This window comes from Pogona vitticeps, chromosome ZW-PAR (genome assembly GCF_051106095.1).
Source record: "Pogona vitticeps strain Pit_001003342236 chromosome ZW-PAR, PviZW2.1, whole genome shotgun sequence".
NCBI classification, from domain to species: Eukaryota; Metazoa; Chordata; class Lepidosauria; order Squamata; family Agamidae; genus Pogona; species Pogona vitticeps.
The window spans coordinates 4725211-4749206 of record NC_135800.1 but is presented as its reverse complement, the minus strand read 5'-3'; the positions used below and the strand labels follow the sequence as shown (position 1 = coordinate 4749206).

The 23996-nt window shown below is 48.0% G+C and overlaps 1 protein-coding gene across 4 annotated transcripts in view; it reads left to right on the top strand.

The window, feature by feature from the left end:
* The window catches only part of GARNL3 (GTPase activating Rap/RanGAP domain like 3), a 71471-nt gene extending 51120 nt beyond the window's left edge, over positions 1-20351 (top strand). For 3 of the 4 annotated variants that reach the window (XM_078382838.1, XM_072985079.2, XM_072985078.2), the window contains exons 10-29: positions 1248-1346; positions 2154-2257; positions 3091-3199; positions 4401-4446; positions 5270-5376; positions 5530-5645; positions 5869-5973; positions 8055-8129; positions 8754-8865; positions 9463-9561; positions 10167-10280; positions 10821-10999; positions 11565-11723; positions 12639-12705; positions 13371-13478; positions 14229-14347; positions 15918-16053; positions 16847-17071; positions 17605-17716; positions 18860-20351. In XM_078382838.1, the coding sequence (XP_078238964.1) occupies positions 1248-1346; positions 2154-2257; positions 3091-3199; positions 4401-4446; positions 5270-5376; positions 5530-5645; positions 5869-5973; positions 8055-8129; positions 8754-8865; positions 9463-9561; positions 10167-10280; positions 10821-10999; positions 11565-11723; positions 12639-12705; positions 13371-13478; positions 14229-14347; positions 15918-16053; positions 16847-17071; positions 17605-17716; positions 18860-19013 (2345 nt within the window). In that variant the 3' untranslated portion in view covers positions 19014-20351. The remainder of the gene's footprint in view (positions 1-1247; positions 1347-2153; positions 2258-3090; positions 3200-4400; positions 4447-5269; positions 5377-5529; positions 5646-5868; positions 5974-8054; positions 8130-8753; positions 8866-9462; positions 9562-10166; positions 10281-10820; positions 11000-11564; positions 11724-12638; positions 12706-13370; positions 13479-14228; positions 14348-15917; positions 16054-16846; positions 17072-17604; positions 17717-18859) is intronic. The other variant, XM_020800916.3, reaches the window with a different exon arrangement.
* Positions 20352-23996: the final 3645 nt, after the last annotated feature.

The window sequence follows — 23996 nt, the reverse complement described above, 5'->3', positions numbered from 1 at the left end:
GAGAATAAGTGTCACGTGGTCAGCTCTTTACCCCAATGTTCGCTGACACTTCTGGGTACTGATGACTTCATTACCAGTCCAGGCAGCTTTTTTTGGGTCCCCAGATGTTCTTGGTTTACAACTCCCAGAAATCCTGGCCGGCACAGCTAGTGGGGAAGGCTTCTGGGAATTTTAGTCCAAGAACATCTGGAGACCCAACGTTGGAAGCCGCTGGTGTAGAGAATGGGAAAAGAGACAGCCGATCCGACCTCACCAAGGGCAGCCCAATGTTCTGGCCTCTTAACTATCAAAAGTTCGAGCAAAGCTTCTCTCTCTCTCTTTCGCAATTGCATGACTTTATAAAATGCTGCATAAACATGGATGGCGCCACGATTCACGATGACGGTAAAGCCACATCTGCCAAATGGACTTTTCCACCTTTTTTTTTTTTTTTGGTTACATTTCCTTTTTATAAACAGGCTTCCTTGCATGTTGACTTGTTTTAATAGCAACACTGTCCCAAATAGTTGATTAAAAAAAGAAAAGCTGGCAGGTTTCTTGAGAATTCTGCTCTTTCTCGACATTTTTTAAAAAAATCCCTCCAACAGCTGTTGGTACAGATCATTTCCGTGTATTTTTGTTTTCTTTCTCCGTCTCCAAACGATGACTAGAAATATTTCAGCGTCAGGCGCTGGGGAACGGTTCTGTGTTTGGATGACTGCAAGCAGAGCCAACCTGATATATTTGCGTTCTGAGCAGGCAAAGCGAAAGAAAAATATCAGAGGAAGCCTCACCTTGACCTCCCCCTGGTCATCCTAAGCTTATCTTATTCTCAAGGGGAAGTCTTTTGAGCACAGCAGTCTTCAGCCAAGACAGAAGCAGCCTGCTGAAACAAAGAATCTTGGTTTTAGGTCTTCGGCTGCAGAGAGCCAAAGGTTGGGAGTTCGATTCCCCCGCTGTGCCTTCTTGATGAGGCTGGACTTGATGACCCCTAGGGTCCCATCCAGCTCTGCCGTTCTAAGATTACTGCATTGAACAGAAGGGTTGGGAATCTGGTCATCTGGTTGTTTGGGACTTCCGTTCGCTTAGCCCCAGGCTGTTCGTCACAGTTCAGAACATCTGGATGGTGAAAGGTTGGCCACCCACTTTAGCTTTTGGTGACTAAATGATCTTGCCTGTTAAGGAAACCAGTGGTCCTTGAACTTTCTTTCTCCTTCTGGTTCTCCCCCTCAGTTATTTCCATCTTTTTTCCCCTTTTTTTTCTGCAGAAATGGGCAGTGAGAGCTTTCAGAAATTCTTGAGTCTCTTGGGAGACACCATTACATTGAAGGGCTGGACTGGCTACAGAGGAGGACTAGACACGAAAAGTAAGGTTTCATTGAAGGCGATAGCAGTTGTTCCCAGAGTCCTGCATGCTAGGTGATCCAGAACCAATTTTGCATGGAAATATTCTGTGTTGTCGTCCTGGTTTGTGCCACCCGAGTGTCCTATTTACACTTCTGTTTCATCCTATGCATTGTTTAGGTTTTGTTTTGTTTTTTGCAAAGATGCTGTTTGTTTTCAGATTCAACAAGTTATCGGAATGGGTTCTGGGTGCGATTCAAAGCATTGTTTTGCTTTACTTCTAATTTCCTAAATGGTTTTGGGCTGAGATAGGTCTGAAAGACTACTCCTGCCTACCGGGACCTAACCATTTATCTAAATCTTGGAGGCCTTACCTCGGTGTCGCCTACTTGAGCAAGGCAGATTGGGTGGCCGTTGAGAGACGGGGTGTTTTTTTGTGGTGGCCCCTAGAATGTAATGACCTTCAGCAGTTGCCTTTGCCTGCTGCCTTTTAGGCAACGTTTAAAGCTGGGTTTGATTTGACTTCACTGTCAGAAGCATTTAATCGCCAGCGGTTTTTATCCATCGTGTATTTGCTTAATCTTTGGGCCGCTGGTTTTTGCTCGGTTCTCCATCATTGTGAGTTTTAATCATGGATCAGAAGGAGTTTTGGTGGGATAACAGTGGCCGTTGTAAGTTCTTTTCACTTCCTCCAAAATGCTTTGTTGTTGGGATCCTCCTTCTTCTGCGTATCAGGACCGTAGGGCTCTGTCCTGCCCTGATGACAATATTTGGCCATTAATAAATGAGTCTCATCGAGGTTACTTCCCTCTTATCGCTTTCTTCTCCAGATGACACCACTGGCATCCATTCCATGTACACCGTCTACCAAGGGCATGAGATAATGTTTCATGTTTCGACCATGCTTCCATATTCGAAAGAGAATAAACAACAGGTATGTGGTTGGCTGTATTGATTTTTCTTCATAGACCGCAAGCCGCCTTCCAAGAAGGGGGTGGGGGAGAAGGAGAAACCTTGCAGAAAACTGCTGGATAGCTCAGTGGTTTAGCTCAAAACTGCTGGATAGCTCAAAGCCTGAAGTTGGGAGTTTGATTCCCTACTGGGCCTCCTTGACAAGAGCTGGATTGGATGATCCATTGGGTCTCTTCCAGCTCTGCAGTTCAAAGATGATGATGAGGTTGATGATTCTAAGGTTTCCTTAGAAATGTCAACGTATAAGGTTGCATCTAAAGTAGAGTGTTGGTTACTGGACACTATATTCGATGGACAAACTAGAGTGGAACAGAAGAGGGCAAAGAGGATGATGGAGGGGTCTGGAAGGACAATCTTGAGGAAGGATGGAAAGAGCTGGTGATATTTAGAGAAGATGAGATTTGGGGAAGATATATTAGCCGGTCCAGATATAAATGTTGTTTACCAGACACCAAGAGTCCTTGGTCCCAAAGATCCATCTATGCTACAGTTGTTAAATGTTCCAGTAGCCATCTTCTGATACCAAAGGACGGCCACGCAGGAGACGGGAAACACGTCTGCTCCATTGCCACAGAGGGTCAGAGTTAGGGCTCGTGGGTGGGAACGGCGGGCATGCTGATTTCAAGCCCCAAAAATTGAGAGGGGCTTCCTAAGAACTAGTAGCTTTGTGGACCTGGCAGGACCATGTCTTTGTTGAAGCTAGGGGCAAGCAAAGCGTGACATTTCCACAGCCTCGATGTGGAAGGTGGGGTTGCCTCGGGCCTTTTTCCCCACAGCCTTTTCCTTTTCGGACAGGTGGAAAGAAAGCGACACATCGGGAATGATATCGTCACTATCGTGTTCCAGGAAGGCGAAGAGTCGTCTCCAGCCTTTAAGCCATCCATGATCCGCTCTCACTTCACACGTATCCTTTCCTTATCTCCTTCCTTGTTTGGGTTTAAAGCATCCGAAGCAGTTTAACAGACCGTTTCCTTTAACCGGTGAAGTGGAATACATTAAACCAAAACATTACCATCGTCGTGTTGGAGATGCAGGAAAGGAAAAGAGATGTATTTGTGTATGGGGTGGGCTGCAAAATAAGGAAAAAGGGATGGTTCATGATTTTCAAGTTCATTACGGAAATAACACGCAGATGTACAAAAAGTCCCTGATGATTGCCTGTTTGAATAGGGTTAGTAAATAATCAATGGAAGAGAGAAGAAAAAGATTTAATAATTATAATGGGTACTGTGGCAAGGTTTGTATTTGCAAGGAATGGGGCAAGTAATAACCCAGTTAATACAAAGGAATGGTATAAAGAAATCTGGAATATAGCAATCGATGATAAATTAACCTGTGAAACTAAAATCAGAAGAGGTTGATCAAAATGCGATGATTTTAAAGAAACGTGGAATTCATTTTTGATACGTGTGTTTCAGAAAGAGAATGGACATACCCCAGGAGAAGAGTCAATGCGTTTTTGGAGAGATGGGGAGAGACAATATATAAAGAAAATGAAACTAGTCCCATACGCACGGGGTTGAAAAGCATGGTTTTGCTTATTTTGAAGTCGACTGATTGTTAGCGCCTTGTAAAATGTTGGGTTTTGTGTGTGTGTGTGTGTGTGTGGTGTTTTTTTTTTAAAATTAAAAACCACCCATAGCTCAGTGGGTTGGACCACCTGAAGCCAGAAGACAGAAGGAGGGACTGGCAAACCCACCCTTTATGCCCGGGAGAGTTGGAAGCAACTTAAGGGCACTGAATTGTCATTGTCTTCTATTGAATCAGGCAGCTTTTTCAACATTATACATGGTGTGTGTTTTACAACACATAGTGGTGTGGTATTCACAGTCTTTGGTCTCTGTGCAGACATTATGCTTTGTGCTATAAACCACAATTTTATTGTACTTCAGTGGGCGAATCACAGCAAATTGTTGATGGGCATTATGTCTGCATTACCACCTAAAAATTTTCTATATTTTAAACTCTTAACAAGAAATGCCACACTTTGCTGTTTATTGCTCTTTTTTTTTTTCTTTTTTAAAAATTAAACTGAGGGGGAAAGGGTAGACCTTTCAAAAGGCAGATGGGAGTAAACATCTTGAGTTCCTTAACAGATGCTGTAGATATTTTTGCCTTAGTGAGATATAATAAGCAAACGGATAGTTACAGGTGGGTGTTAACGGCACATGAAACCGTTCATTCTGTTAACTTGATGTGGCGAGTTGTAATATCAACATATTGTGTGATAACTGAACGTACATCCAGGTGGCAAAGGAGGAAATTCAGGACTCCAAAAGCACAAAAAAAAGTTTATTTAAAAAGGGGGGGAGGATTAAGTTGAGTAATTCATCCCCAAGTGTAGAAATCGCAACTTTATGGACTTTCCTAACATGTTCATGTGGGAGGTATATCAATGGGTTCCCTTGTCAGTTTTATTTTGATATGAGCCTATTATAGGGAAACAGGAAGTGTGATTCTGGAAATTTACAGTGTGTATTTAACTGACAGCCAGGAATTGAGAGTCTCCCACCAACCGTGAAATTAGGGAACTGAATTTCTGGATCAAACCTTTAGCCCACCACCTCTCCTTTGAGAATAGCGGTTCCCAACCTTGGGTCCCCAGATGTTCTTGGACTAAAACACCGGAAGCCTTTACCACCAGCTGTGCTGGCCAGGATTTATGGGAGTTGTAGTCCAAGAACATCTGGGAAACCAAGGGTTGAGAACTGGTTTTAGAAGTTCCAGCTTAGCTACAAGAAGCCTGGTTCCTTAAGTGTCTTATTGCTAATCCTCAAGGAGAGCAGACCTTTTGTCCCTCGTCAACATTGTAGTAAATCCCTTTGTGTCCACGGATCTCCTTCTGTTTGGAGTCTTATCAACAGTTGAGCATCGTGTATCATCATTTATTGTCACTGTATTGATCCAGCGGTGGGTGTTTTGGAAGAAGACCCAACCTGTCTCCTAAAATAATTTGATTCCTCCCTTCCGCTAGGCTGAAAATCTTCTCAGAAGAAAGCGTGCCTCTCTTTGGACCGCCCCTTCCATCCCCGCCAGTATTTACAGACCACCATGAATTCAGGGACTTTCTGCTGGTGAAATGTGAGTGAGGGTCCCCATTTTCAGACCCAAGAGACCCTTGGCTTCAGTACAGGGGACCTTAACTTCAGAGTAAGCAAGCAGGCCATAAGATGGCACGAATAAGCCCAGGCTGAGTGTCCGTGACCCCTTTTTCCTTGTTTTGTCGCGTTTCAGTAATCAATGGGGAGAAGGCGACGCTGGAAACCCCTACCTTTGCTCAGAAGCGCCAGCGCACGCTGGACATGTTGATTCGCTCCTTATACCAGGACCTCATGCCCGACATGCACAAGGTAAGCCCGCCTGGCGATCGGGGAGCCTGGGACCCCTTGACGCCATGAACGCCTGCCACGTCATCTGATTTTGGAAGCTGAGCAGGATCAGGCCTGGTTCATCCTGGAGGGGAAAAAACCGCCAGGCACTGCCTGGAGAAGTCTGGACGTTGTAGTTCAGCAAGAGAGCGTCTTTATTCAAACTCAGTGTGGCTTTTTTGTTGTTGTCCCGGTCTTTGTTTAGAACATGCTCAACCGGAGATCCTTCAGCGACGTCTTACCCGAATCCCCCAAGTCGGCCCGGAAAAAAGAAGAGGCTCGCCAAGCTGAGTTTGTCCGCCGTGGCCAGGTGCGGTGGATACGTCCACGGATGCACGAAGTGGACTTTTCGGGAGGCCGACGTGGCTTTCCCAAAAAAGAGTGATCCCCTTTTTGAGGGGGTTACAAGAGAGAAGGGGGGAAATGAGAGAAAATAAACTGGCAGAGAAAAAAAAAGGAAAGGGGTGGGCTTGATAATTTTTTTGCTCTTGTATTCTCTTGATTTCAACTAGTCATCTATCAGAGGTAGAACCTTCTTGGTGGTGGCTCCGAGGTTATGGAATCAGCTCCCAGAGGAGTTCCGCCTGGCCCCTGCCCTGTATTCTTTGAGGAGGCAATGAAAAGCACTGCTTTTTAGGGAGGCCTTTCCCATCGACTTTGGTCTTGCTGCACTTCAGTTTGAAAATTGGTTCAGCGCTGCCGGATTATTTAAGCTGTTAGACTAACCTTTGCTCTCGTCTGCCGTCTAGTGTGTTGTTCCGGGGTTGGTGTTAACTCCCCTGTAAACCGCCCAGAATAGTTTGTTTCTGCACAAATGGGGCAGTGTACACATTAAAAGCAATAAATAAGGAAAATCATCAATAACCTCTGACCCCCGTTCACCCATTTATCAGTGGGAGTCTTTCAGCTTCGGTTCGGTTTGCATCAGCCCTTTGTGAAATCCAGTGTCTTTTCATTTCACAGATCCTGCTCTTCTAAATTGCGCTCCATCCTTGGCCAGCCCCAAACACTTCCCTCCCCCTCAATCCCTGGAAGAAAAAAAAGAAAAGAAAAGAGATCAAGGCACTGATCATTTGAGAAAAAGCGCCGTTACATCAGGCGCACAGGAGAAACAAGGGCCGGGTGTACAGTGGAGTGGAATTCCACAGGGAGCGTTCTTAGCTCGTGTTGCGTACAAGGGCTGTTAGCAAGGGATCAGATGTAAGGGAAATCAATTTGGAACAGAAGGAATTAGGAGACTCAGACAAGCTCACCAGAACCTCATTTGGGGAAGCGCAGAAAAACTGCAGTGTGTGGGGATCAAACAGAAAATCGGACGTTAGGCCCTTTGGAATGACTTATCCTTCCTCCCAGCCTTCAGAGGTGCTGGTTTAAAGCTTCTTGATTGTCACAAAGGGGGCGGCAAGGTCTTAGGGCTGCAGGCTATCTTTACAGGCCCAAAATTTTTGTGAGCAACACGACTGAATTTTGTGTGACCGACTCATAGAGCACTCTTAACAACGTGACTGTATCACACCCAGTTCATGAACAGCGGCTGTTTATTTTCTGAGATGGAAGGGGTTCATGGTTGCATGCCCTTTATTGGTTCTCTGTTAGCCTTGTGGGTCTGCATATCCAGTGGTGTAAAGCAGGCGAGATTTGCAACAGTAAAGCACCAGGGATTTTAATTAGCAGGGGGCAATAATGACACCTGCTGTCTCTTCTGCATTCTTCTTTTTTTACTCCTTCTGAGCTTAGCTGCATCCCTCACAGAAATGGGCAGGAAATGGAATTTTTTTCCCCCTGGCAAAACCATATTGTAGTGAGCTTGTCCCTATCATGCAAAGTGTTCTAGGCTGGTTTGACTTTGAATGAGCAGTCAAGAGTCACTAGCTTTACAAAAGAACTGCCCCTGGGATTTAGAATTCAAGAACCGCTTTGTTGAAACGGTTTGGCACAGCTGCCTGCCGTGTTTTGGACTTTTCAAAGTGGCTTGCAAAGCTACGGGGAGTGTCCGTGGCTTTCCTATAGTGCAGGATTTACTCCTAGCCTCCTGTACATACCCAGGAGAATGTGAGAGAGACCTTTTTATCATTCAGACATAATCATTTGCACATGTCATGATGGCTACTGGGAGCTGCAGTAACGTACGGAGGATATAGACCGGGCAGTAGCTTCACTTGGTCACTACCGCTCATAAGAGCACCCCTGTTAAGGAGCAGTCTATCACCAGATAGTAGAGGAAGCTTGCAAAGCACTGCACTGATGCGCAGCCTTTGCTGTAACCATAGCGGCTGGGATGGATGGGGAAGAATAGCCTAGGTAAGACAAGGGAGGACGGACCAGCAACTTAATTCTTTCTGTCTGTACCTGCGTGACCTGTTCTCTCTCATGTGCTTGTTGCTTTTAAAGGCCCTCAAACTCAAAACCATTGTCCGAGGGGATGCTCCGGCCATTCTAGCGACTACCAGCCTCTGTAAAAAGGAGGTGAGTCTGTTGCTGTCGCATGAAGCTGTGTAGCCAGGCGAGGAGAGGGGGTGAGTTCGCTTTCAGATTTTCCTTTCTTTTCGGCTGATGCTGCGGAATTTTATTTAGCACAGCCGCCGCATGGCCTTATTTCAGTTTCCCCATTAAAAATGTTGGGGGAACTCTGTTTCCCCTCCTGCGTATCAAAGCAATCTCTAGATTTGCCTTGCAACTCTAGATCTTAGCCCCATCTTCCCTGAAAAGATCTCTCTTTCCTTATACAGTAGGGGCCCCTTATCCACAATGATCCGAATCTGCGGAGTCATTTATCCACAGTCTGAAAATATTAAAATAAACATTCCAGAAATATATATTTCTAAAGTAGAAGTTACCAGAACTGGCCACCGGAGGGAGCCAGAGACCATGCTATGTTTAACATTCAGGCCGGAAATACATTTCCACAATGTCTTCTTCAGAACTGGCCACCAGGTGGAGCCAGAGACCATGCTTGTGCATAGCATTCACTATTAAAATAGTGTTCACTATCATCCATGTTTCTCCGCTTCCATGGGGGGAGGGTTGGAACCAGTCCCTTGCAGATTCTCCTGTGTAGTCACTAACCTACGGAGATCTCCTCTTTTTCAGCCCTGGGAGTCCCAGTGCTTCTGCAGCAATTTCCCCCACAAGGTCATCTGTGCAGATTCTTGGGGCCAGTCCTTGCTTGTTTCGACAGACGTTGGCGTCCTGCTCTTAGACGGTGAGTAAACTAATCTCCGTTTGTAATACTGCGGAATCGATCCTCTCACCCTCTTCATCTTCTACAGCCATCTGGACCAAAGATGCTGCACTGATTGTAGCTTATTCTTCTCCCAAGACAGGCCTTCTTGATTTTTATGCATCGCTTTGTACGTTTCTGTGTCAGAGCAGCGCTATGCAGAGAGGAAAGTCCAATGGTGCAGGTTTTCTAGGTCTGCGCCGCATCAAAATGTGGATCGGAGCCCAAATTCGACTGCTTCCTTGGGTGGGGGGAGTTTCTCTGCATGTAGAAATCTAGCATAGCAGGAACAAAATGAAGCCAGCACTTTTCTCACTGAGATGCTAGCTTTCCTAGCAAGTGAAGCATAAGCGGTGGGATCCCATAGGATATTTACTCTCAAAACCTTCTTAAAATAAAGAAATCCTCTGATGAAGCAGAACTGGCTTTGTGGGGTTTCTTAAAAATGCCAGCTCAAACTGACGTGCTGTCTTCTCAGTGATTCCGCATATGTTCCGGAGAACTGAGAAGAAATATCATCTGCTTAGGTGTCATGCTGACAGCAGTTGGGTTTGGTTGTTTTTTCCCCCCTCCTTCCAGATGGACACCCTCCCATCCCAGTGTTTGATAAAACTTTACTCATCAAACAGATGCACATTCTGGAGACTCTGGACCTTCTGATCACGAGAGCAGATAAAGGTAAGGAGGGCCGTGAAAATGTGGGAGCGAGGAATAGAGTCACACATCTCGTGTGCAAGTCTGTAATGAAAAGGTTAAAAGAAGTGTCACCGTAGTTTGAGCTTTCCCTCAGTTGCCTGAATGGTGTTTTGTTTTTTTTGTTTTTAAAAGATGGATTGCTGAACTTTATTGCTTTGAATGTCTTTTGGTGTTACTTTTTTTTTAACCCAATTTTTTTAGTGTGGTTTATTTGAGCCTTTTGGTATTGTACTCTCACTGTCATTAGCTGCTCTCCATCCTGTCTTTTAATGTTGTAAACCCCCTTGGGTCCTTTTTAAAGGAGAAAAGGCAGGGTAAACCAACCAACCAACAAACAGGAATCCTCCATAAGAGTGCCCCTCCAGTAATATTTTTTTGCAAGTTCCTTAAATGGTAGCAATAATATAGTCGTGCCCCGCTTAACGATTACCCCACATTATGACGAATCCGCTTAACGATGATGTTTTTGCGATCGCAATTGCAATAGCAAAACGATGAATTTTAAATTCAATTGAAATGGCCATTATTGGTACTACTGGGTGTCAATTGTGCAGGGGTTCCTCTCATGCTTGCCTCTCGCTTGGCAGGGAAGGACGCCCGCCTTCTCGTCTTCCGGCTCAGCGCTGTGCGGAAAGGCATCGAAGCCCAGCAGGTGAAGGGCAAATGCGACTGTCGAGACAACAAGCTGGAGAAGACGAAAGGTGCTGTGGGACCCGGGGGGGGGGGTCACCGCTGGGAAGGGATGGCCGGGGGGGCGCTTGGTGTTTCTGGAGCTGCCCTGACCCAGTTCTAAGAGGAAGACGTGGTGTCCACCACCTTGTCAGTGCCCTGGGGTCCCTGGGGCCTGCGTTCAGCTGTTGCAAAAGAAAGAGAGAAGGAGGAAAGACAGCGGCTGGACCGTTCGACACGGCGCTGCTTCCACAGTGAACCGACACGGGTTTTCCCTGTGACACAATTTTGCAAAATCAGCTTGGTGGTGTTCAGTGGTGGCCATCAGGAGAGAACCATAGATCTCCCAGGATTGTAAGGGCGGCCGCATTGAAAAATGGCCTCTTTGGAGGGTGAACATTTTATCACTTTCTAATTGCGTAGCTGCCGTCTTTTTATCAGTCCAGGGCAGGCAGAAAGGGTTCCTTGCCCCCCCCTTCCTCTTTCCTCGTCCCTACCGAGCCAGTGTTTTCTTCTGGGCGTATCTCCACAAGAGGTGCTTGACGCCTGCTAATTAATCTCTTGCCGCCCAGGCTGCCATTTGTATGCCATCAACACCCACCACGCGAGCGAGCTGCGAATTGTGGCGGCCATCCGGAACAAGCTCCTCCTCATCACCCGGAAGTTCTGGCAGTGGGAAGGGCTGAACGGCGGGGCCCCCTCGACGTCGCCTCATTCGGAATCTCCTGTGGAGGAATTCCAGTACATCAGGGTAGGTTTTTGAGGCAGAACGCTGGCGCTGGACCACTGCTTCTTGGAAGGGGCTTGCGGAGGAGGCGGCCTTGTGCAGCATCCGACGATTGGTCCCTCTCAACCAGTATTGTCAAGTCTGATGAGCAGCAACGGTTCACCAGGGTTTGCGATAGGATCCTTCCCTAGCCCCATTGTCTGGAGATCCTTCCCTAGCCCTATCATCTGGATATCCTTCCCTAGCCTTATCTGGAGATCCTTCCCTAGCCCTATCTGCTGTTTCTTTCTGGTCTCCCATCCAAGAACGAACCCAGCCTGATCTTGCTTAGCTTCCAAAAACCAATCAAGGTCTGTGTGTTTAAGAAGGTTTTTGGAGGGCGGTTTCTAAGGAAGAGAATCAGAATTTCTTGGAGGGGCTCAGAGAGGCCGTGGTGCGATTTAAGTCATCCTTTCTACGTTCTGCAAGGGGGGGGGGCGGTGGAGGTTGGTCTTCTGCCTGCCATGCCATGGGATTTATCCCCGAGCCACAGTGCCTCTGTGTCCTTCTGCCGCCTCTGATCGATCTCATCCCGCCTTCTGGGCTGTAGGAGATCTGCCTGTCGGACCCTCCGGTCGTCATGACCCTGGTGGACGGCCCCACGGGAGAGAACGACAACCTGATCTGCGTTGCCTACCGGCACCAGTTCGATCTGATCAACGAGAGCACGGGTGAATCCTACCGGCTGCATAATGTCGAATCAAGCAGGGTAGGTGTTTGCCGCCAAGCCGTCGGCGAAAGCGGCTGTCCTTCTTGCAAACAGGCAGTCTCAAGGTTGCCTTAAAAGGGTCCAGTGAGGTCTGCCCTGTGATTACTGGCAGCAGCAAGCAGAGGGTTTTGAGGGAATTCACCTGTTAGAAAGGCAGTCCGAAATCTCAGGACTTATCAACCCAAGTAAACTTCTCTTGGGGCCCTTTTGTGTGGACACGTGCGTTGAGATCAGTGGGAACGAGCTCAAAACATAATTTGAAACTCTTGTCCATTCTCTAGCACCTTATGTGGGTAGCATCCCCCGGAGCAAGGAGCCGTGGGAAATGGAGTTCCGAAGGGACTCTGTTTTCTACCTGTGGATTCGGGTGTCCTGGGAAAACTTTTTCCCCAGACTCCCCAACGGCCTCTGCAGAGAAATGGGAAAGTGCCGGAAGTGCTGGCTGCGGAGGATTCGTGGGCCAAATTTTAGGAAATCATTGGGCCAGCGCGGAGACCCTTAGTAGGGCAAAGCCGTTGCTGTCACAGCAGCAACAAAACAGCCGGGCCCTGGGGCCCCGTCAAGACTTCTGCAACTTTTATTTAGCAGAAGCTGTTCCGTGGATGCCGTAGACGTGGGAAAAGCCACCCCTGTTTGCCCGCGTGTTTGCAGAAACAGCTCTTGTCAGCAAGCCTGGTTCCACGTTCAGCTGTGGCCATTGCGTGTGCAAATGAACAGTCGATGTAAAGCACATACAAAACTAGCGGCCGGTCCCTGAAATAGGTGGCATGAATGGGGCCAAGCGGGAGAATGGCCAAGGCGGAGGGAACATGTTCCCCTGGCGCCCGGTGTGACGGACATTGAATTGTTCTCAAAAGAGTGTGCAGACAGCTCAGCCTCCAGCCCGCCCACTACCCTTGCCCGTTATCATTGCAGGTTAATTTCGTTGCAGCTATTGATGTGTATGAAGACGGAGAGGCTGGCCTCCTCTTGTGCTATAACTGTGAGTATTACCGTCTCACGCGGCCTTTGATGAGCCAGAGGGGTTCTTGTCTTGTGCTTCACCTCGAGGGGTTGCTGTTGAATTGGACGAAGGCTTGCCTGGGATGGACGAGGCCAGGGAGGAAATGATCCACAGCAGTAACCTTTGAACTGCACGGCTGGAAAGGACCCTGGGGAATAATCCAATGCAGTGGCAGGGGGGGGGGAGAGGACGGAAAATCAAGGGTCCTTCCACTCTGCACTCCTTTTGAGCCGGTGCCAGATCTGATTGTTTTAGTGAACCTCCACAAGGCAGATGATCGGACCCAACCCTCCCCTCCTTTTGGTGCCCCTTTTCAACCGGGGGCAGGGGAGAGGATTTGGACCCTGGAGGGGGAAAGGCCCTTAGGAAAGGCGGATGGAAAGGAATCGCTTTTTAAGGCTGATGGTTCCGCTGGTTCCCTCTGCACCTCCATGCTCAGAAGCAAAGGGTCCGAAGCCTTTCCCGGGATCTGGAGGGGAAGAAGGTGCCACCTCTTTTTATTGCCAAAAAGGTCACGGGCGAAGCCGGTCAAATTGTCAGCCCCCTTGATGCCGTCTGTTCTTTTTTTTCTCTGCCTGCCCTTCGATCTGGAATCCCAAGTCTGTGTTGCTCTTTCTCAGAAAAGGAAACCTCTTCTCTTACAGATGTTTGCTACTATCGCAAAGTGTGCCCTTTCAACGGAGGCTCCTTCCTGATCCAACCTTCAGCCTCTGACTTCCACTTCAGCTGGAACCAAGTTCCGTATGCGATCGGTAAGTGCACAAGCCGCCGGGCCTTCTCTCAGAGAGCGCTGGGGAGGGATAGAGATGGGTGAGCACAGCAGGGCAACGTGTTTTTTTGGGGGGGGGGCAGGAACACCTCCCTGACTGCTTTCATCAAATATCCCCCCCTGACCCTTTTAAACTTATATCATTATATATAAAAATTTTTTTTCAGGTTTAATGCATGTGGCTCTTGGGGGAAAATCCCTCGGTTTCCAGAGCTTACCTGCCCAAGAAGGTGGTTTAGGAAAAAAACCTAGAGTTTTCTAGTCGGTGCTGATGCTGCTGGGCTAGTGATCCAAAGATCTGTTTCAGCAGATGGCAGCATCTATATTCATGCCAGAGCTTCAGAGAGTTTCAGTCCAAGAACCCCAAGCCCTAGGAGGAAAGAGCAAACAAACCAGGGATGTTTAGCCTTGAGAAAAGAAGACAGAGATAGTATCACACTCTTCAAAGACTGGAAAGGCAGTCCTACAGAGGAGGGGCAGGATCTGTTCTTGACCACCGCAGAGTGCAGGACACCAAATAATGGGCTCAAGCGACAGGAAATATCAAGAAAATTTTCCTAACTGTTAGAGCGGTACAACAGTGGAACCCACGTCCTAGGGAGGTGGTGGTGAGCGCTCCCACGCGGGAAGCATTCAAGGGAAAGTTGGGGCCACCGCCCTCTGTCCGATCTGCTTTGCTTTGGGTCCCTGCCTTGAGCGTTGCTTGTTCCACCCTCGGTTTGTGCTTTTCCAGTTTGCGCCTTCCCTTACATCTTGGCGTTCACCACCGATTCCATCGAGATCCGGCTAGTAGTGAACGGAAACCTCGTCCATACGGCCGTGGTCCCTGCTCTCCAGCTCGTGGCGTCGAGGGTAAGGGGGGGGCGAGTGGCGGAGGAGGAGGGAAGAAATTCACAGCGTGGCTGGTCGCAGAGGAGCGCCGTCACTTACTCCTCGTGTGCATCGGGGCTACACTGCTTTTAAGCCTGTAACCTCTGTATTGTGGCCATCCGTCATGCCTTAGCCCACTATGGCCAGTGAGAAAGCTCAATGAGAGTTTGTTTCATTATTCTTACATTTCTATCCCATTCCCCCCCCACACACACACACATACACACAGCAAACTCGGGTCGGCGTGTATGGCACTCCTTCCCATTCTTTTATTCTTACAACAGCCCTCCTTCAGGCCAGCCTGAAGGATGAGAGCTGGCCCAAGCTCCTGAATTTTGTGGCCATGGCAGGATTTGAATCCAGGCCTCTCAGTTACGATGGTGCCTCTGGGGGGAATCAGGAGAGCCATACCTTCCCCGGCCGTTTTCAAAACACATACAGGAACAAAACACATACAGGAATTGCAGGCTTTTTTCTTAAGTTCCTTGGTTACATCTGTGGAAGAGAAAACCACCGTCTGAGAAATCCAAGAACACCTTAAATAAATAAATCTAGGACTGGCTGCCTAGCTTGATCTTTTTAGATGGATTGTTTTTGCCTCACTGCTTTGATGCTTTCTTTAGTCTCGCTTGCGTTTCCTGTTTCTAAGTGGGATATTTTGTTGTTTCTTTTTAAATATTTCTATACTGAATGTTTTTAGCTTTAAATATTGTCTTTCAATGATGTCAACCACCGTTATCTATATTCCTTATTTTCAACTTGAAATATTGTCTTTTTATTGTGGTAAGCCACCTTGGGTCCTTTTCTAAGAAGAAAGGCAGAGTAAAATATTTTAAATAATAAATAAATAATATTAAATAGTTTGAGGGGGGGGTGAACTGCTGATAGGCGGAGATTACCAGCCTTACTAATTACTCAGGATTAGAATAAGGGGTTTTAAAGCTGTTCCTCTAAACCGGGCCTATGATTTGATGACTGCATTTATAATCTTATTCCTAATTTCCCTTGACAAGATTTTAAGAACCTGTTTTCGCTCCATAAGACGCACCTTTCCATAAGACGCACCATGTTTTTTAGGAGAAGAAAACAGGAAAATATAATCTGTTTTCTTCACTCCATAAGACACACAGACTTCCCACCCACCCTGTTTTGTGGGGGGAAAGTGCGTCTTATGGTGAGAAAAATACGGTAGTAACACTAGGAGCTGGCTGGAAGGTGCTTTCCAGAAGCCCGCGGGCCAGATCCACATGTTAGGGAGGCCAAAATGAGATATGATAGCTAGATGGAGCCAGCGTGACTCAGAGTCCCAGATGTGGGAGGTGAACTCCAGATGTTGGCTTGGGTGATCTCTGTGTTTGAGTCCTTAGCACCTCTGGCTTAGCTGCATGGATGTGTAGCCTTTTCTAGCTTCCAAAGTCCCCACATTAGGTTCAGAAATGTTAATATTGTATGTTTTTCCCGTCTGTCTGCAGTGGTGAGTGAGAAGTGGGATTTTATGGCTTTAGCCCTGAAAATTCCCTTTTTTGCTCATCCAACCTTTTCCTCCTTCCAGTCAGACATCTACTTCAAAGCGGCCACGCCGGTGAGCGAACCTTCGAACAGCAGCTCCAAGGAAACCACGTCGCCCAGTTCCCCGCAGACGACGCCGGTTCACGAAATCCCCGTCTTCTCGCCTTCTGCCACCGAAGGTAAAGGGGATGGAGGGAAGGGGCTCTGAGGTGGGTGTTTGCTTTTGCAGCCAACAGAGGGGGGGGAGCCAGTGGTCTGCAAACTTTCCATTGCAAGAGTATAATTCTTATAAAGAAGGTCCATGCATTTCAGCCGGGGAATACAGATAGAAAATAGTCCATTAATAAATGCAGATGTATATTGAAACCTGGTCACTCCTAAGTTCCACATTGTTTTGTGGTCTGTATAAAATAATGTCTTGCTTGTCCTTGGTTTGCTGTATTCCTTTTTTTAACAGACTCCAATTTTATTTGTGCCTTCATTTATTTTCCTGTCTGTCTATCTATCTCATTCATAAGCTGCTTTTCTCCCTCCCGATAAAGGGACTCAAAGCCGCTCGCAGTATTAAAAAGAGCAGAATCAAAAGCACAAATTGGTTACACATTTTTTAAAAAGCAAACTGTAAAACTGATTTAAATACAGTGAATAATTAAAACGATAAATGTGAAACATTCCATAAATGAATCATTACTGCATTGATCTTAAATCCTCCCAGGTTTGTTAACTTCCTTGCATTTTCCCCCCCTCCAACAGCCCTGTGCAAATATTTATCAGTCCTGGGCTTTTTTATAAGAATACATCTTCCCTTTTTGTTAAAAAACATCCTTGAGGATTTCTCTCCCCCCCCCCATGGTTGGGCTCTCTCCAGCTTTCTTTGGTTCTGCCCCCCCTTTTCAGATTTAAAAATTCAGGGGTCAACAGTCACAGGAAACAGAAGCCCTTTCTATGATTATTTGCTTCTTGTCGTTTCAGGTGAAGCTCTGTGCAAACATCTGTACAAAATCCCCCTCAGCAACCTGGTTGGCAGGAGCATTGAGCGGCCGCTCAAATCCCCCTTGGTCTCCAAAGTGATTGGCACTCCAACGTCTGCTGGTGGCGCCTCCATCCCCATCACACCTTCCCTCCCATTGTCGCGCATCGAGATCAAGGAAATCGCGAGCCGCACACGCAAGGAGTTACTTGGTAAAGCCGGCAAGGGTGTGTGTGTGTGTGATGTCTCTTGAATCCAGCACAGGTTTTTGTGCTCTTTGTTCGGAACGATAATAATAATAATAATTTATTGTCATTGTAAGTATATACACATACAACGAAATTCACAATGATGAGGACTAGCATCTTATCTTTAACTGAAAGACAGTAGCTCCGTAAGGCAGCTGCTTAGGTTGTGATTTAATTTGGCCCCCTTTTTAGAACCATGAAGATAAAAGGTTATTTCATTTTTTGATGAAGGAGAACAGCTTGGTGGTGAAAATATGTGAGCAATCTTTATCCTCTCCAAAATTCCAGCTTGGAGAGGAAGGGTAGTGTTCTAGGTCACCCTTGCTGTTCTAGGTCACTCTAGGTGAGCAGGATTTCTGACCCCCATGCATGTTATTCTTGAGCGTTTATCGGTGGTAGCCACCTTTGGGTCAGAACGGCAAGGGGCAAGGTGTGAACTTTCCTTTAGAAATGAGACAGTCCTGTCTTCTTTATTCTGATGACCCAGAGGATCTCATTCCTTCCTCACCCAGGCCTCTTAGAGGAGTCTGTTCCCAAGTCAGAAGGAGGACAAAAACAGAAGAAACCCCCTCTGAAACCATCGGATTCCAAGCAGGGAGCCGTACGGTCGACGAGCAGTGACAGGTGCCCACGCAGATTGGTGCTGTATTTCTGGGAAGTAGCCGGAAGGGGGTGGAGGGGCTTCTGATAAGTACAGTGGTACCTTGCTTGACAAGGATAATTCGTTCCGTTCAAATCGTTAAGCGAAATCCTCGTCAAGCGAAACGAAAAAGCCCATTGAAATGTATTGAAAACCGGTTCAGTGCGTTCCAATAGGCGAAATACCTCAGCGTCCAGCGAAGATCCTCCATAGGGCGGCCATTTTCCGGCGCTTGTAATGCGAGGAATCTGTCCTAAAGCACAGTGGGGAGCCATTTAGCACAGCGGGCGGCCATTTTGAAACCTGACCATCAGCTGTTTTTCATCGTCGTTAAGCGAAAAATCGGTTCCTGAAGCAGGGAACCGATCAACGTTAAGCGAAAAAGCCCATTCAGTCATCGTTTAGCGATCGCAATAGTGATCGCAAAAAACTAATCATCAAGTGATTTCCTTGTCTAATGAGGTAATCGTCAAGCGAGGCACCACTGTATTCCTATATCTCTCTTGTACCTAGAACTGAAGCAGGACGTGGCGCTGAAGCCACCTTCCTTGTGCAATTTGCTTTCCTTTGTACAAGGGGTGGCAGTTGGGAGCTCAAATCTGCGCTGTGCCTCCCTGTCGGGGTGGGCTCCATGATCTGTAAGGTCCCTTCCCACTTTGCAGCTCTGAGGAAATGATGATGATTGACCCTCTCCCCTCCAATCCCAAGTCACTCACTCAGACCCCACAGGCCTGTTTGTAGCGACAGAGGCAAAAACATAGAGAGGAGGAAAGGAGTTTAGTCTTTCCTGTTTCTCTCTTAAGTGTTAGATCAAGCGTCGAGACCCACCTCTTGACATGAAGATCAAATTCAATTTGGGAGAGTTTCTCAAGACCCCCTCGCATGGGGGGGGGTCAGCCCAAAGAGTGATGCCAAGAATTGCCAGCCTATTTTAGCTGAACGTCTGCCCTTCCCCGATGGGCTACAGTGCCCATCAACCCCAGCCGCCCAGAATGTTGGGCGTTGTAGTCTTATCTGGAGGGTTGCGCTTCTCCTGGGCTTAATGATTAGAAGGGGTACGCACGATGCCCCACCACAATCGGGTTTGTACACCCCCAGGTTCACTTCTCTTTCCTGTTTCTCTGCAGGCTCGTCGCGAGCTCCTTCGACAGCGCATCCGAAGACCGGCACTTCTCCACCAGTTCGGACCCCGACACGGCCACCCGGGACGAGAGCCCCCCTTCTGGCAGCCCCTTTCAACTCGGGGCTTCCTTTGATGAAGACATCATTGACTTGAAATGAAAGACGGGCGGGAGACGCAGCAGCCACGTAACACACGTCGACACCTACGCCCACCTCTCTGGGCTGCCCCCCCAACCTTTTCTCTCTCCCCTCACCGCCCTCAATTTTGTATGACTCTTTAAACATTACAGGGGCCTCAAACTGCACTTTCTGTTCATTTTGGAAGTGGCAAGTAGAGCCCCATCCGGTTTTGGCATGCCCAGTATTTTTAACTTGTGGAGGGAGGGGAACCAGGAGGGTTTTTTTTGGGGGGGGGCGTATGCTTGGTGTTCTTCTTCTTAAGTAGCAGAGCTGCCACCGGCTCGTCGCTGACAGAATTAGTTTTACTTAGTGCAATCCCCATCCTTTTGCATGTGAGTCCATCTTGTGCAAGACTTTAAAAAAAAAACTTGAAATTCGAGCGGTTCCTTGCAAAGTCAACGGCCGACAGAATGGCTCAGAGGAAGGGCTGCATCTTGCCCACGATGCTTGTGGAAGGAAGCTGGCGGCTATGCTCTCTTAAAGAGGCAGGAGAGGCAGGGAATAAGGGCTGTTGACCTGTTTTTAATCGGACACCCCCCCCCAAAAAATGGATTTCGGTTCCATACAGCTCTTTTTTTTTGCCTCCCATCTTTGAGTTCGGACGGAGCCCTTTTTTGGTAAAGGGCGGATACTATGTCCTTGTTCCTCTTCCTACTTTTTTGTTCAGGAAGGCGTTTGGAGGAACACGGATCTCATGCTTCCTCCTTGGGAAAGGGTGGGTGGGTAGGTGTGGTGGGGGCTCTTCTAGCACATACCTAGCAGACGTTTCCTTAAATTTAAAGCCTTTGAAACCAATCGAACCTTTGTTTCTCTCTCACACACCCAGATCTGTGCCCTGTATAGAGTGGATCACACACTCTGTTTTTAAAGTGAAAACTCGTCTCCCGTTTTCATGGCCACCCCTCCCTACCCAACCCCGAAACCTAGCACGGCTGGAAAGCCATGGTTTCTCCCGCCTCTCTCACACGTATGCACCAGCCCATAAAAAGCGGCAAGCCAAAAAAAAGAAAAAATTCACAGCTTTTGCTGAGCTCCTTTGTTCTTGGTCACATGATTGTTTTTTTAAAAAAATTCATTGATTCTGGGGTTTTTTCCCCAGTTCTTATCAGATGACTGCTAAGACGTTGAGTTGTGGAACCCAGCAAGGATGTCTTCAGCCAAGCAGTACTTTATGCAGAGGGTGAGGATATTTTGAAACAGACAATCCTGCTCCCATGGTATAGATGCTTATTTAGCTTCCTCTCGGCTAAATGGGTCTTTCAGGTTGGTGTCTTTCAGGAGCCTGCCAAACCTATTGAACCAGAGGCAAAAAAACCCCCCAAACAAACAGAACCTTGTGCTGAGTCTTTTGCATGCATGTTCTCTCTCTCAAACTACTTTAAGCTTTCCCAAAGATTTCTTTCCTGTCCACCCATCTCTATCCACCTCTCTCAGAGAAGAATGTTTAAACATGACATTGTGGGGAGTTTGTAGGTATACTTAGATGCTAGCGCTCCAGCTGCGAGGCGGATGATCCCAACCCCTTGGGAGGTGTCACACTTAAATGCTTTTGGCCATTCCCCAATTCGGGTGCGGAATGTTTCTTTCTTGCCAGGCTGCAGAGAGTAAGGTTTCTGATTTCTTCTAACTTGCACAGATCCAAGTAGCTTAACCTCTTTTCCTGCTGGCGACGTCATCCATTTCCAGAGGGTCTTCTGTTAGTCTTTGTTTTTCCACTCTCTGATCAATGAACGAAGCAATATAGGTCCGTTTAAAACCTAGGCCGTGCTCCTAGCTCTCACGAGGGTAGCAGGATCAGTCCTTTTTAAAAGGGAAGGCAGTCTTTGCTTTGAGACTAGAAGGGGGTGGCTCTGAGAAGGGATTGGACTGAGGAGGGAGGCGCAGCCCGCAACCTTTCCTCGTAAGATCCCCGTTTCCACCTTCTTTTCGGCTACCTCCTCTGCCCACCGATACTCCATGAGTCCACTTCCTCTGGCCTTCTGTTCCACAATTGCCTTATTTTTAAGCCAGCTAAGACGGGAGCACTTAAACTATCCAGGGGAGATGGTTCTAGAGAACGATCTGTTCTGATGTTCCCTCCAGCGCTGTTGGATTTCGGACAACCGATGTCCGTTCGCTCAACAGTCCCACCTTTACGCTCGGCAGCCCCAGCTGAGCCCGAGCCACAAGGCAAGAGAGGCTGACCGTTCAGCCTGGGTGATGCTGGGCTTGTTTTTTTGGGGGGGAGAGAAAGAACAGGACACGAATGCATCTCAAAATCAGCCTGCTATTCGAAATCTTTGCATACAGTCCCTGGCACTGGTGCTTGTCAGAACCAGGGGCCTCTCTCCTTGGGCAAAAGGGCTACTGGGCCAACAAGCCACCACGATCCATAACCCACCCGATTTAAAGGCCAGGCGAGCAGCAGAGCCAAAGGGATAGATTCAGAGCGGTGGGGGTTGAGAAAGCGGCGCTCATTGCTGGGGAGGGATGTAGAGGGAGGGGAGTCATGGAGGATGCCGGGGGAACGGTCCCTGTCACATCTCGACCCTGGGGCTTCGCTCGCGGCCCGTAAAGCAAGGAAGGGGCTGAGTGAGGAACAGGGGTGTGTGTGTGTGATAGGAGCTGTGCGTTGGCATAGAATGATAGAGGCATCAGGTGGGTGAAAAAACTTGGGTGAGGTGCAGAGCTGGTGGCCCGGAGAGCTCCAGGGGTAGCGTTCCCCACTTCTTGAGATGCTCCCCGGCTGTTTGAGCTCACACCTAAGAATATGTTTCTTTTGGCTTTTCAAAAAATGCACTGTTCCTTTTCCGTCCATGGCGAGAGACTTTATTGGCCTGGAAACCAGGCTGGTCGGAGGCCGGCCATCGACAATCCTGTGACTTTTTGGGGGGCCGACCGAGGGCCGCGGGTCTTCTGGCTTTGGGTGGCTGTCGCGATTAGAGAATACAGGACACCAGTGGGTGTCTACTAAGCCGGATTCTCATGTATTTGGAGAATCCATGAGATACGATTGTGTTTTTTTTTTCCCCTTGTGCTTGTGACGTTTTGTTTGACCACTGTATCCTAGTAGGTATAAACTAGGGTCTGTCCACAAACTCGCTATAAATACTCTTTCCAGAGGAGACGTTTGAGACCCATGTCACGAATCCTTGCATGGGACCCCAGAAGCTTCTGGCCTGTTAAGAAAGACGCACCCACGCTGGCCTTGCCTGCCATCTCAGCGATGGTCGGGGACCCGCAGGGCCGAGCAGATGGCGAGGCAACCTTACCTATCTGTTTGTCTCAGGAGAGGAAACCGATGAAAGGTGTCCCGCTGGACCGAATATTCTCAGACCTCTCCCAAGCAGGTTTGCCGGGGGGGGGGGGTCCAAGGAAGGTGTGACAACAAGAGGGGCCGAACAGATCACAAGAATCGTCTATGTATCTGAGCCACAGCGGGGATGATGGTCATGATTTGGACCCGTCTCTCTTTGCGCTGTCGATTTGCAGAGGTGGATTTGGGGGGCCGTGCAGATTATCTCTGCACAGCAGCAGCAGCTGTTTTTTGGGGGGGTACCAAACTGCAGCTAGAATGGGGAGAACAGTTTTAAATTAGGGGCCTGACACGGGGGTAAGAGGTAAATATACCCCTTTCCCTCAAGGGCTCTTGCCTCAGTCCAATACCCGTCGCCCCTAGCCAGCGATGAAATGTTTAAAAAATTTATGAACGTGGGTCATTTGGATCATGGCTGTCGTGCTTTGGCCACGTCCGCTGATTCCTGCAGCAGCCTCTTCGCTCATCCAGCGAAGGCAAGGGGCTTTTGCTCATCAAACCAGGCAAGGGGTGATGGGTGCCTACCTTGAAGGGAGGGCGTAGAGCGGTCTACATAGCTACAGGCGTTGCATGCAACGATTATGACCTTGGCAGCCAGGTTTCAAAAAAACAGAACCTGCAGAAGTATTCTCCTACGTTCACAATTTAGCAAGATAGAATACTCACCCAGCCCCCAGTGGTTTATGCTTCTGGCTAGGGAGTCAGAGGTTGGGAGTTCGATTCCCCACCAGGCTACCTAGACAGTGTGTGGACTTGATGATCTATAGGGTCCCTTCCAGCTCTGCTGTTCAAAGGTGGTGGTTATTATTATATCATTTCTCCCCTTTGTTGTGTACATTCAGGAGAAGATGACTTCATTGGCTGCTGATGTTGACAATGGCCTCTTAACTGGACTTTTGCTGTACATTGCTCTTCCTACGGAGATAACTGCCTTTCTGTGTTTCAGGCCACTCCTCCGTTATCTCGCAGGCAGGTTTACCCTTAGGGCAGAAGGTCTGTTCCTTTTTTCCTTGTCCCGTCTTCCTTTCTGAAGGGACCGTCTGGAAAAGTGTATGATAGGTGCCCGGGACAGACTCTTTTTCCATTCCCAGCGGTTGCTTCCCGGAACACCCACTGTAGCAAAATTCAGAATCGGTCCCGAAAAAAAACTCAAACATGACGCAGCCCCCCCCCTTCGAACAAAGCCGTAAGCTTTGTCCAGAAATACAGGGCGAAGTTCACCTCTTTTGAGGTGGGGGTCTTTGGGCGCAAAGATCTCTGCCGCCGTTGTAGCATCCCATCAACCCCCCCCCGAGTCCCCATCCGTGTCCCATTCCACGTGATTGTTGCATGTTCGTCCCTTTTGACAGCTACGAATGTCTGCGTTTTCTCATGGCATTGCTGTGTGTCCACCGTGAGAAGTCTTATCCCTTCCTCTCTTCCCCCCCCCACCCCAACAAGGGGTATGGGCCCCCTCTTTTCTTCAGGTCTGACTTCTTGATATTTATTAAGTATTTCTCTTGCCAGACAGAAGGCATCTCCAATGCCGATGTTTATACAAAACGGTTCGTTGTCAACCCTGGTTGCTTGTTTTTTTCCTTAAAAAGCCCTTGAGCGCAATCCAGCATGAGTTAGTCGTCAGGCGAAGTCGCTCCCAACAGGTTAGAAAGACCGGGGCTGGAAAGCAT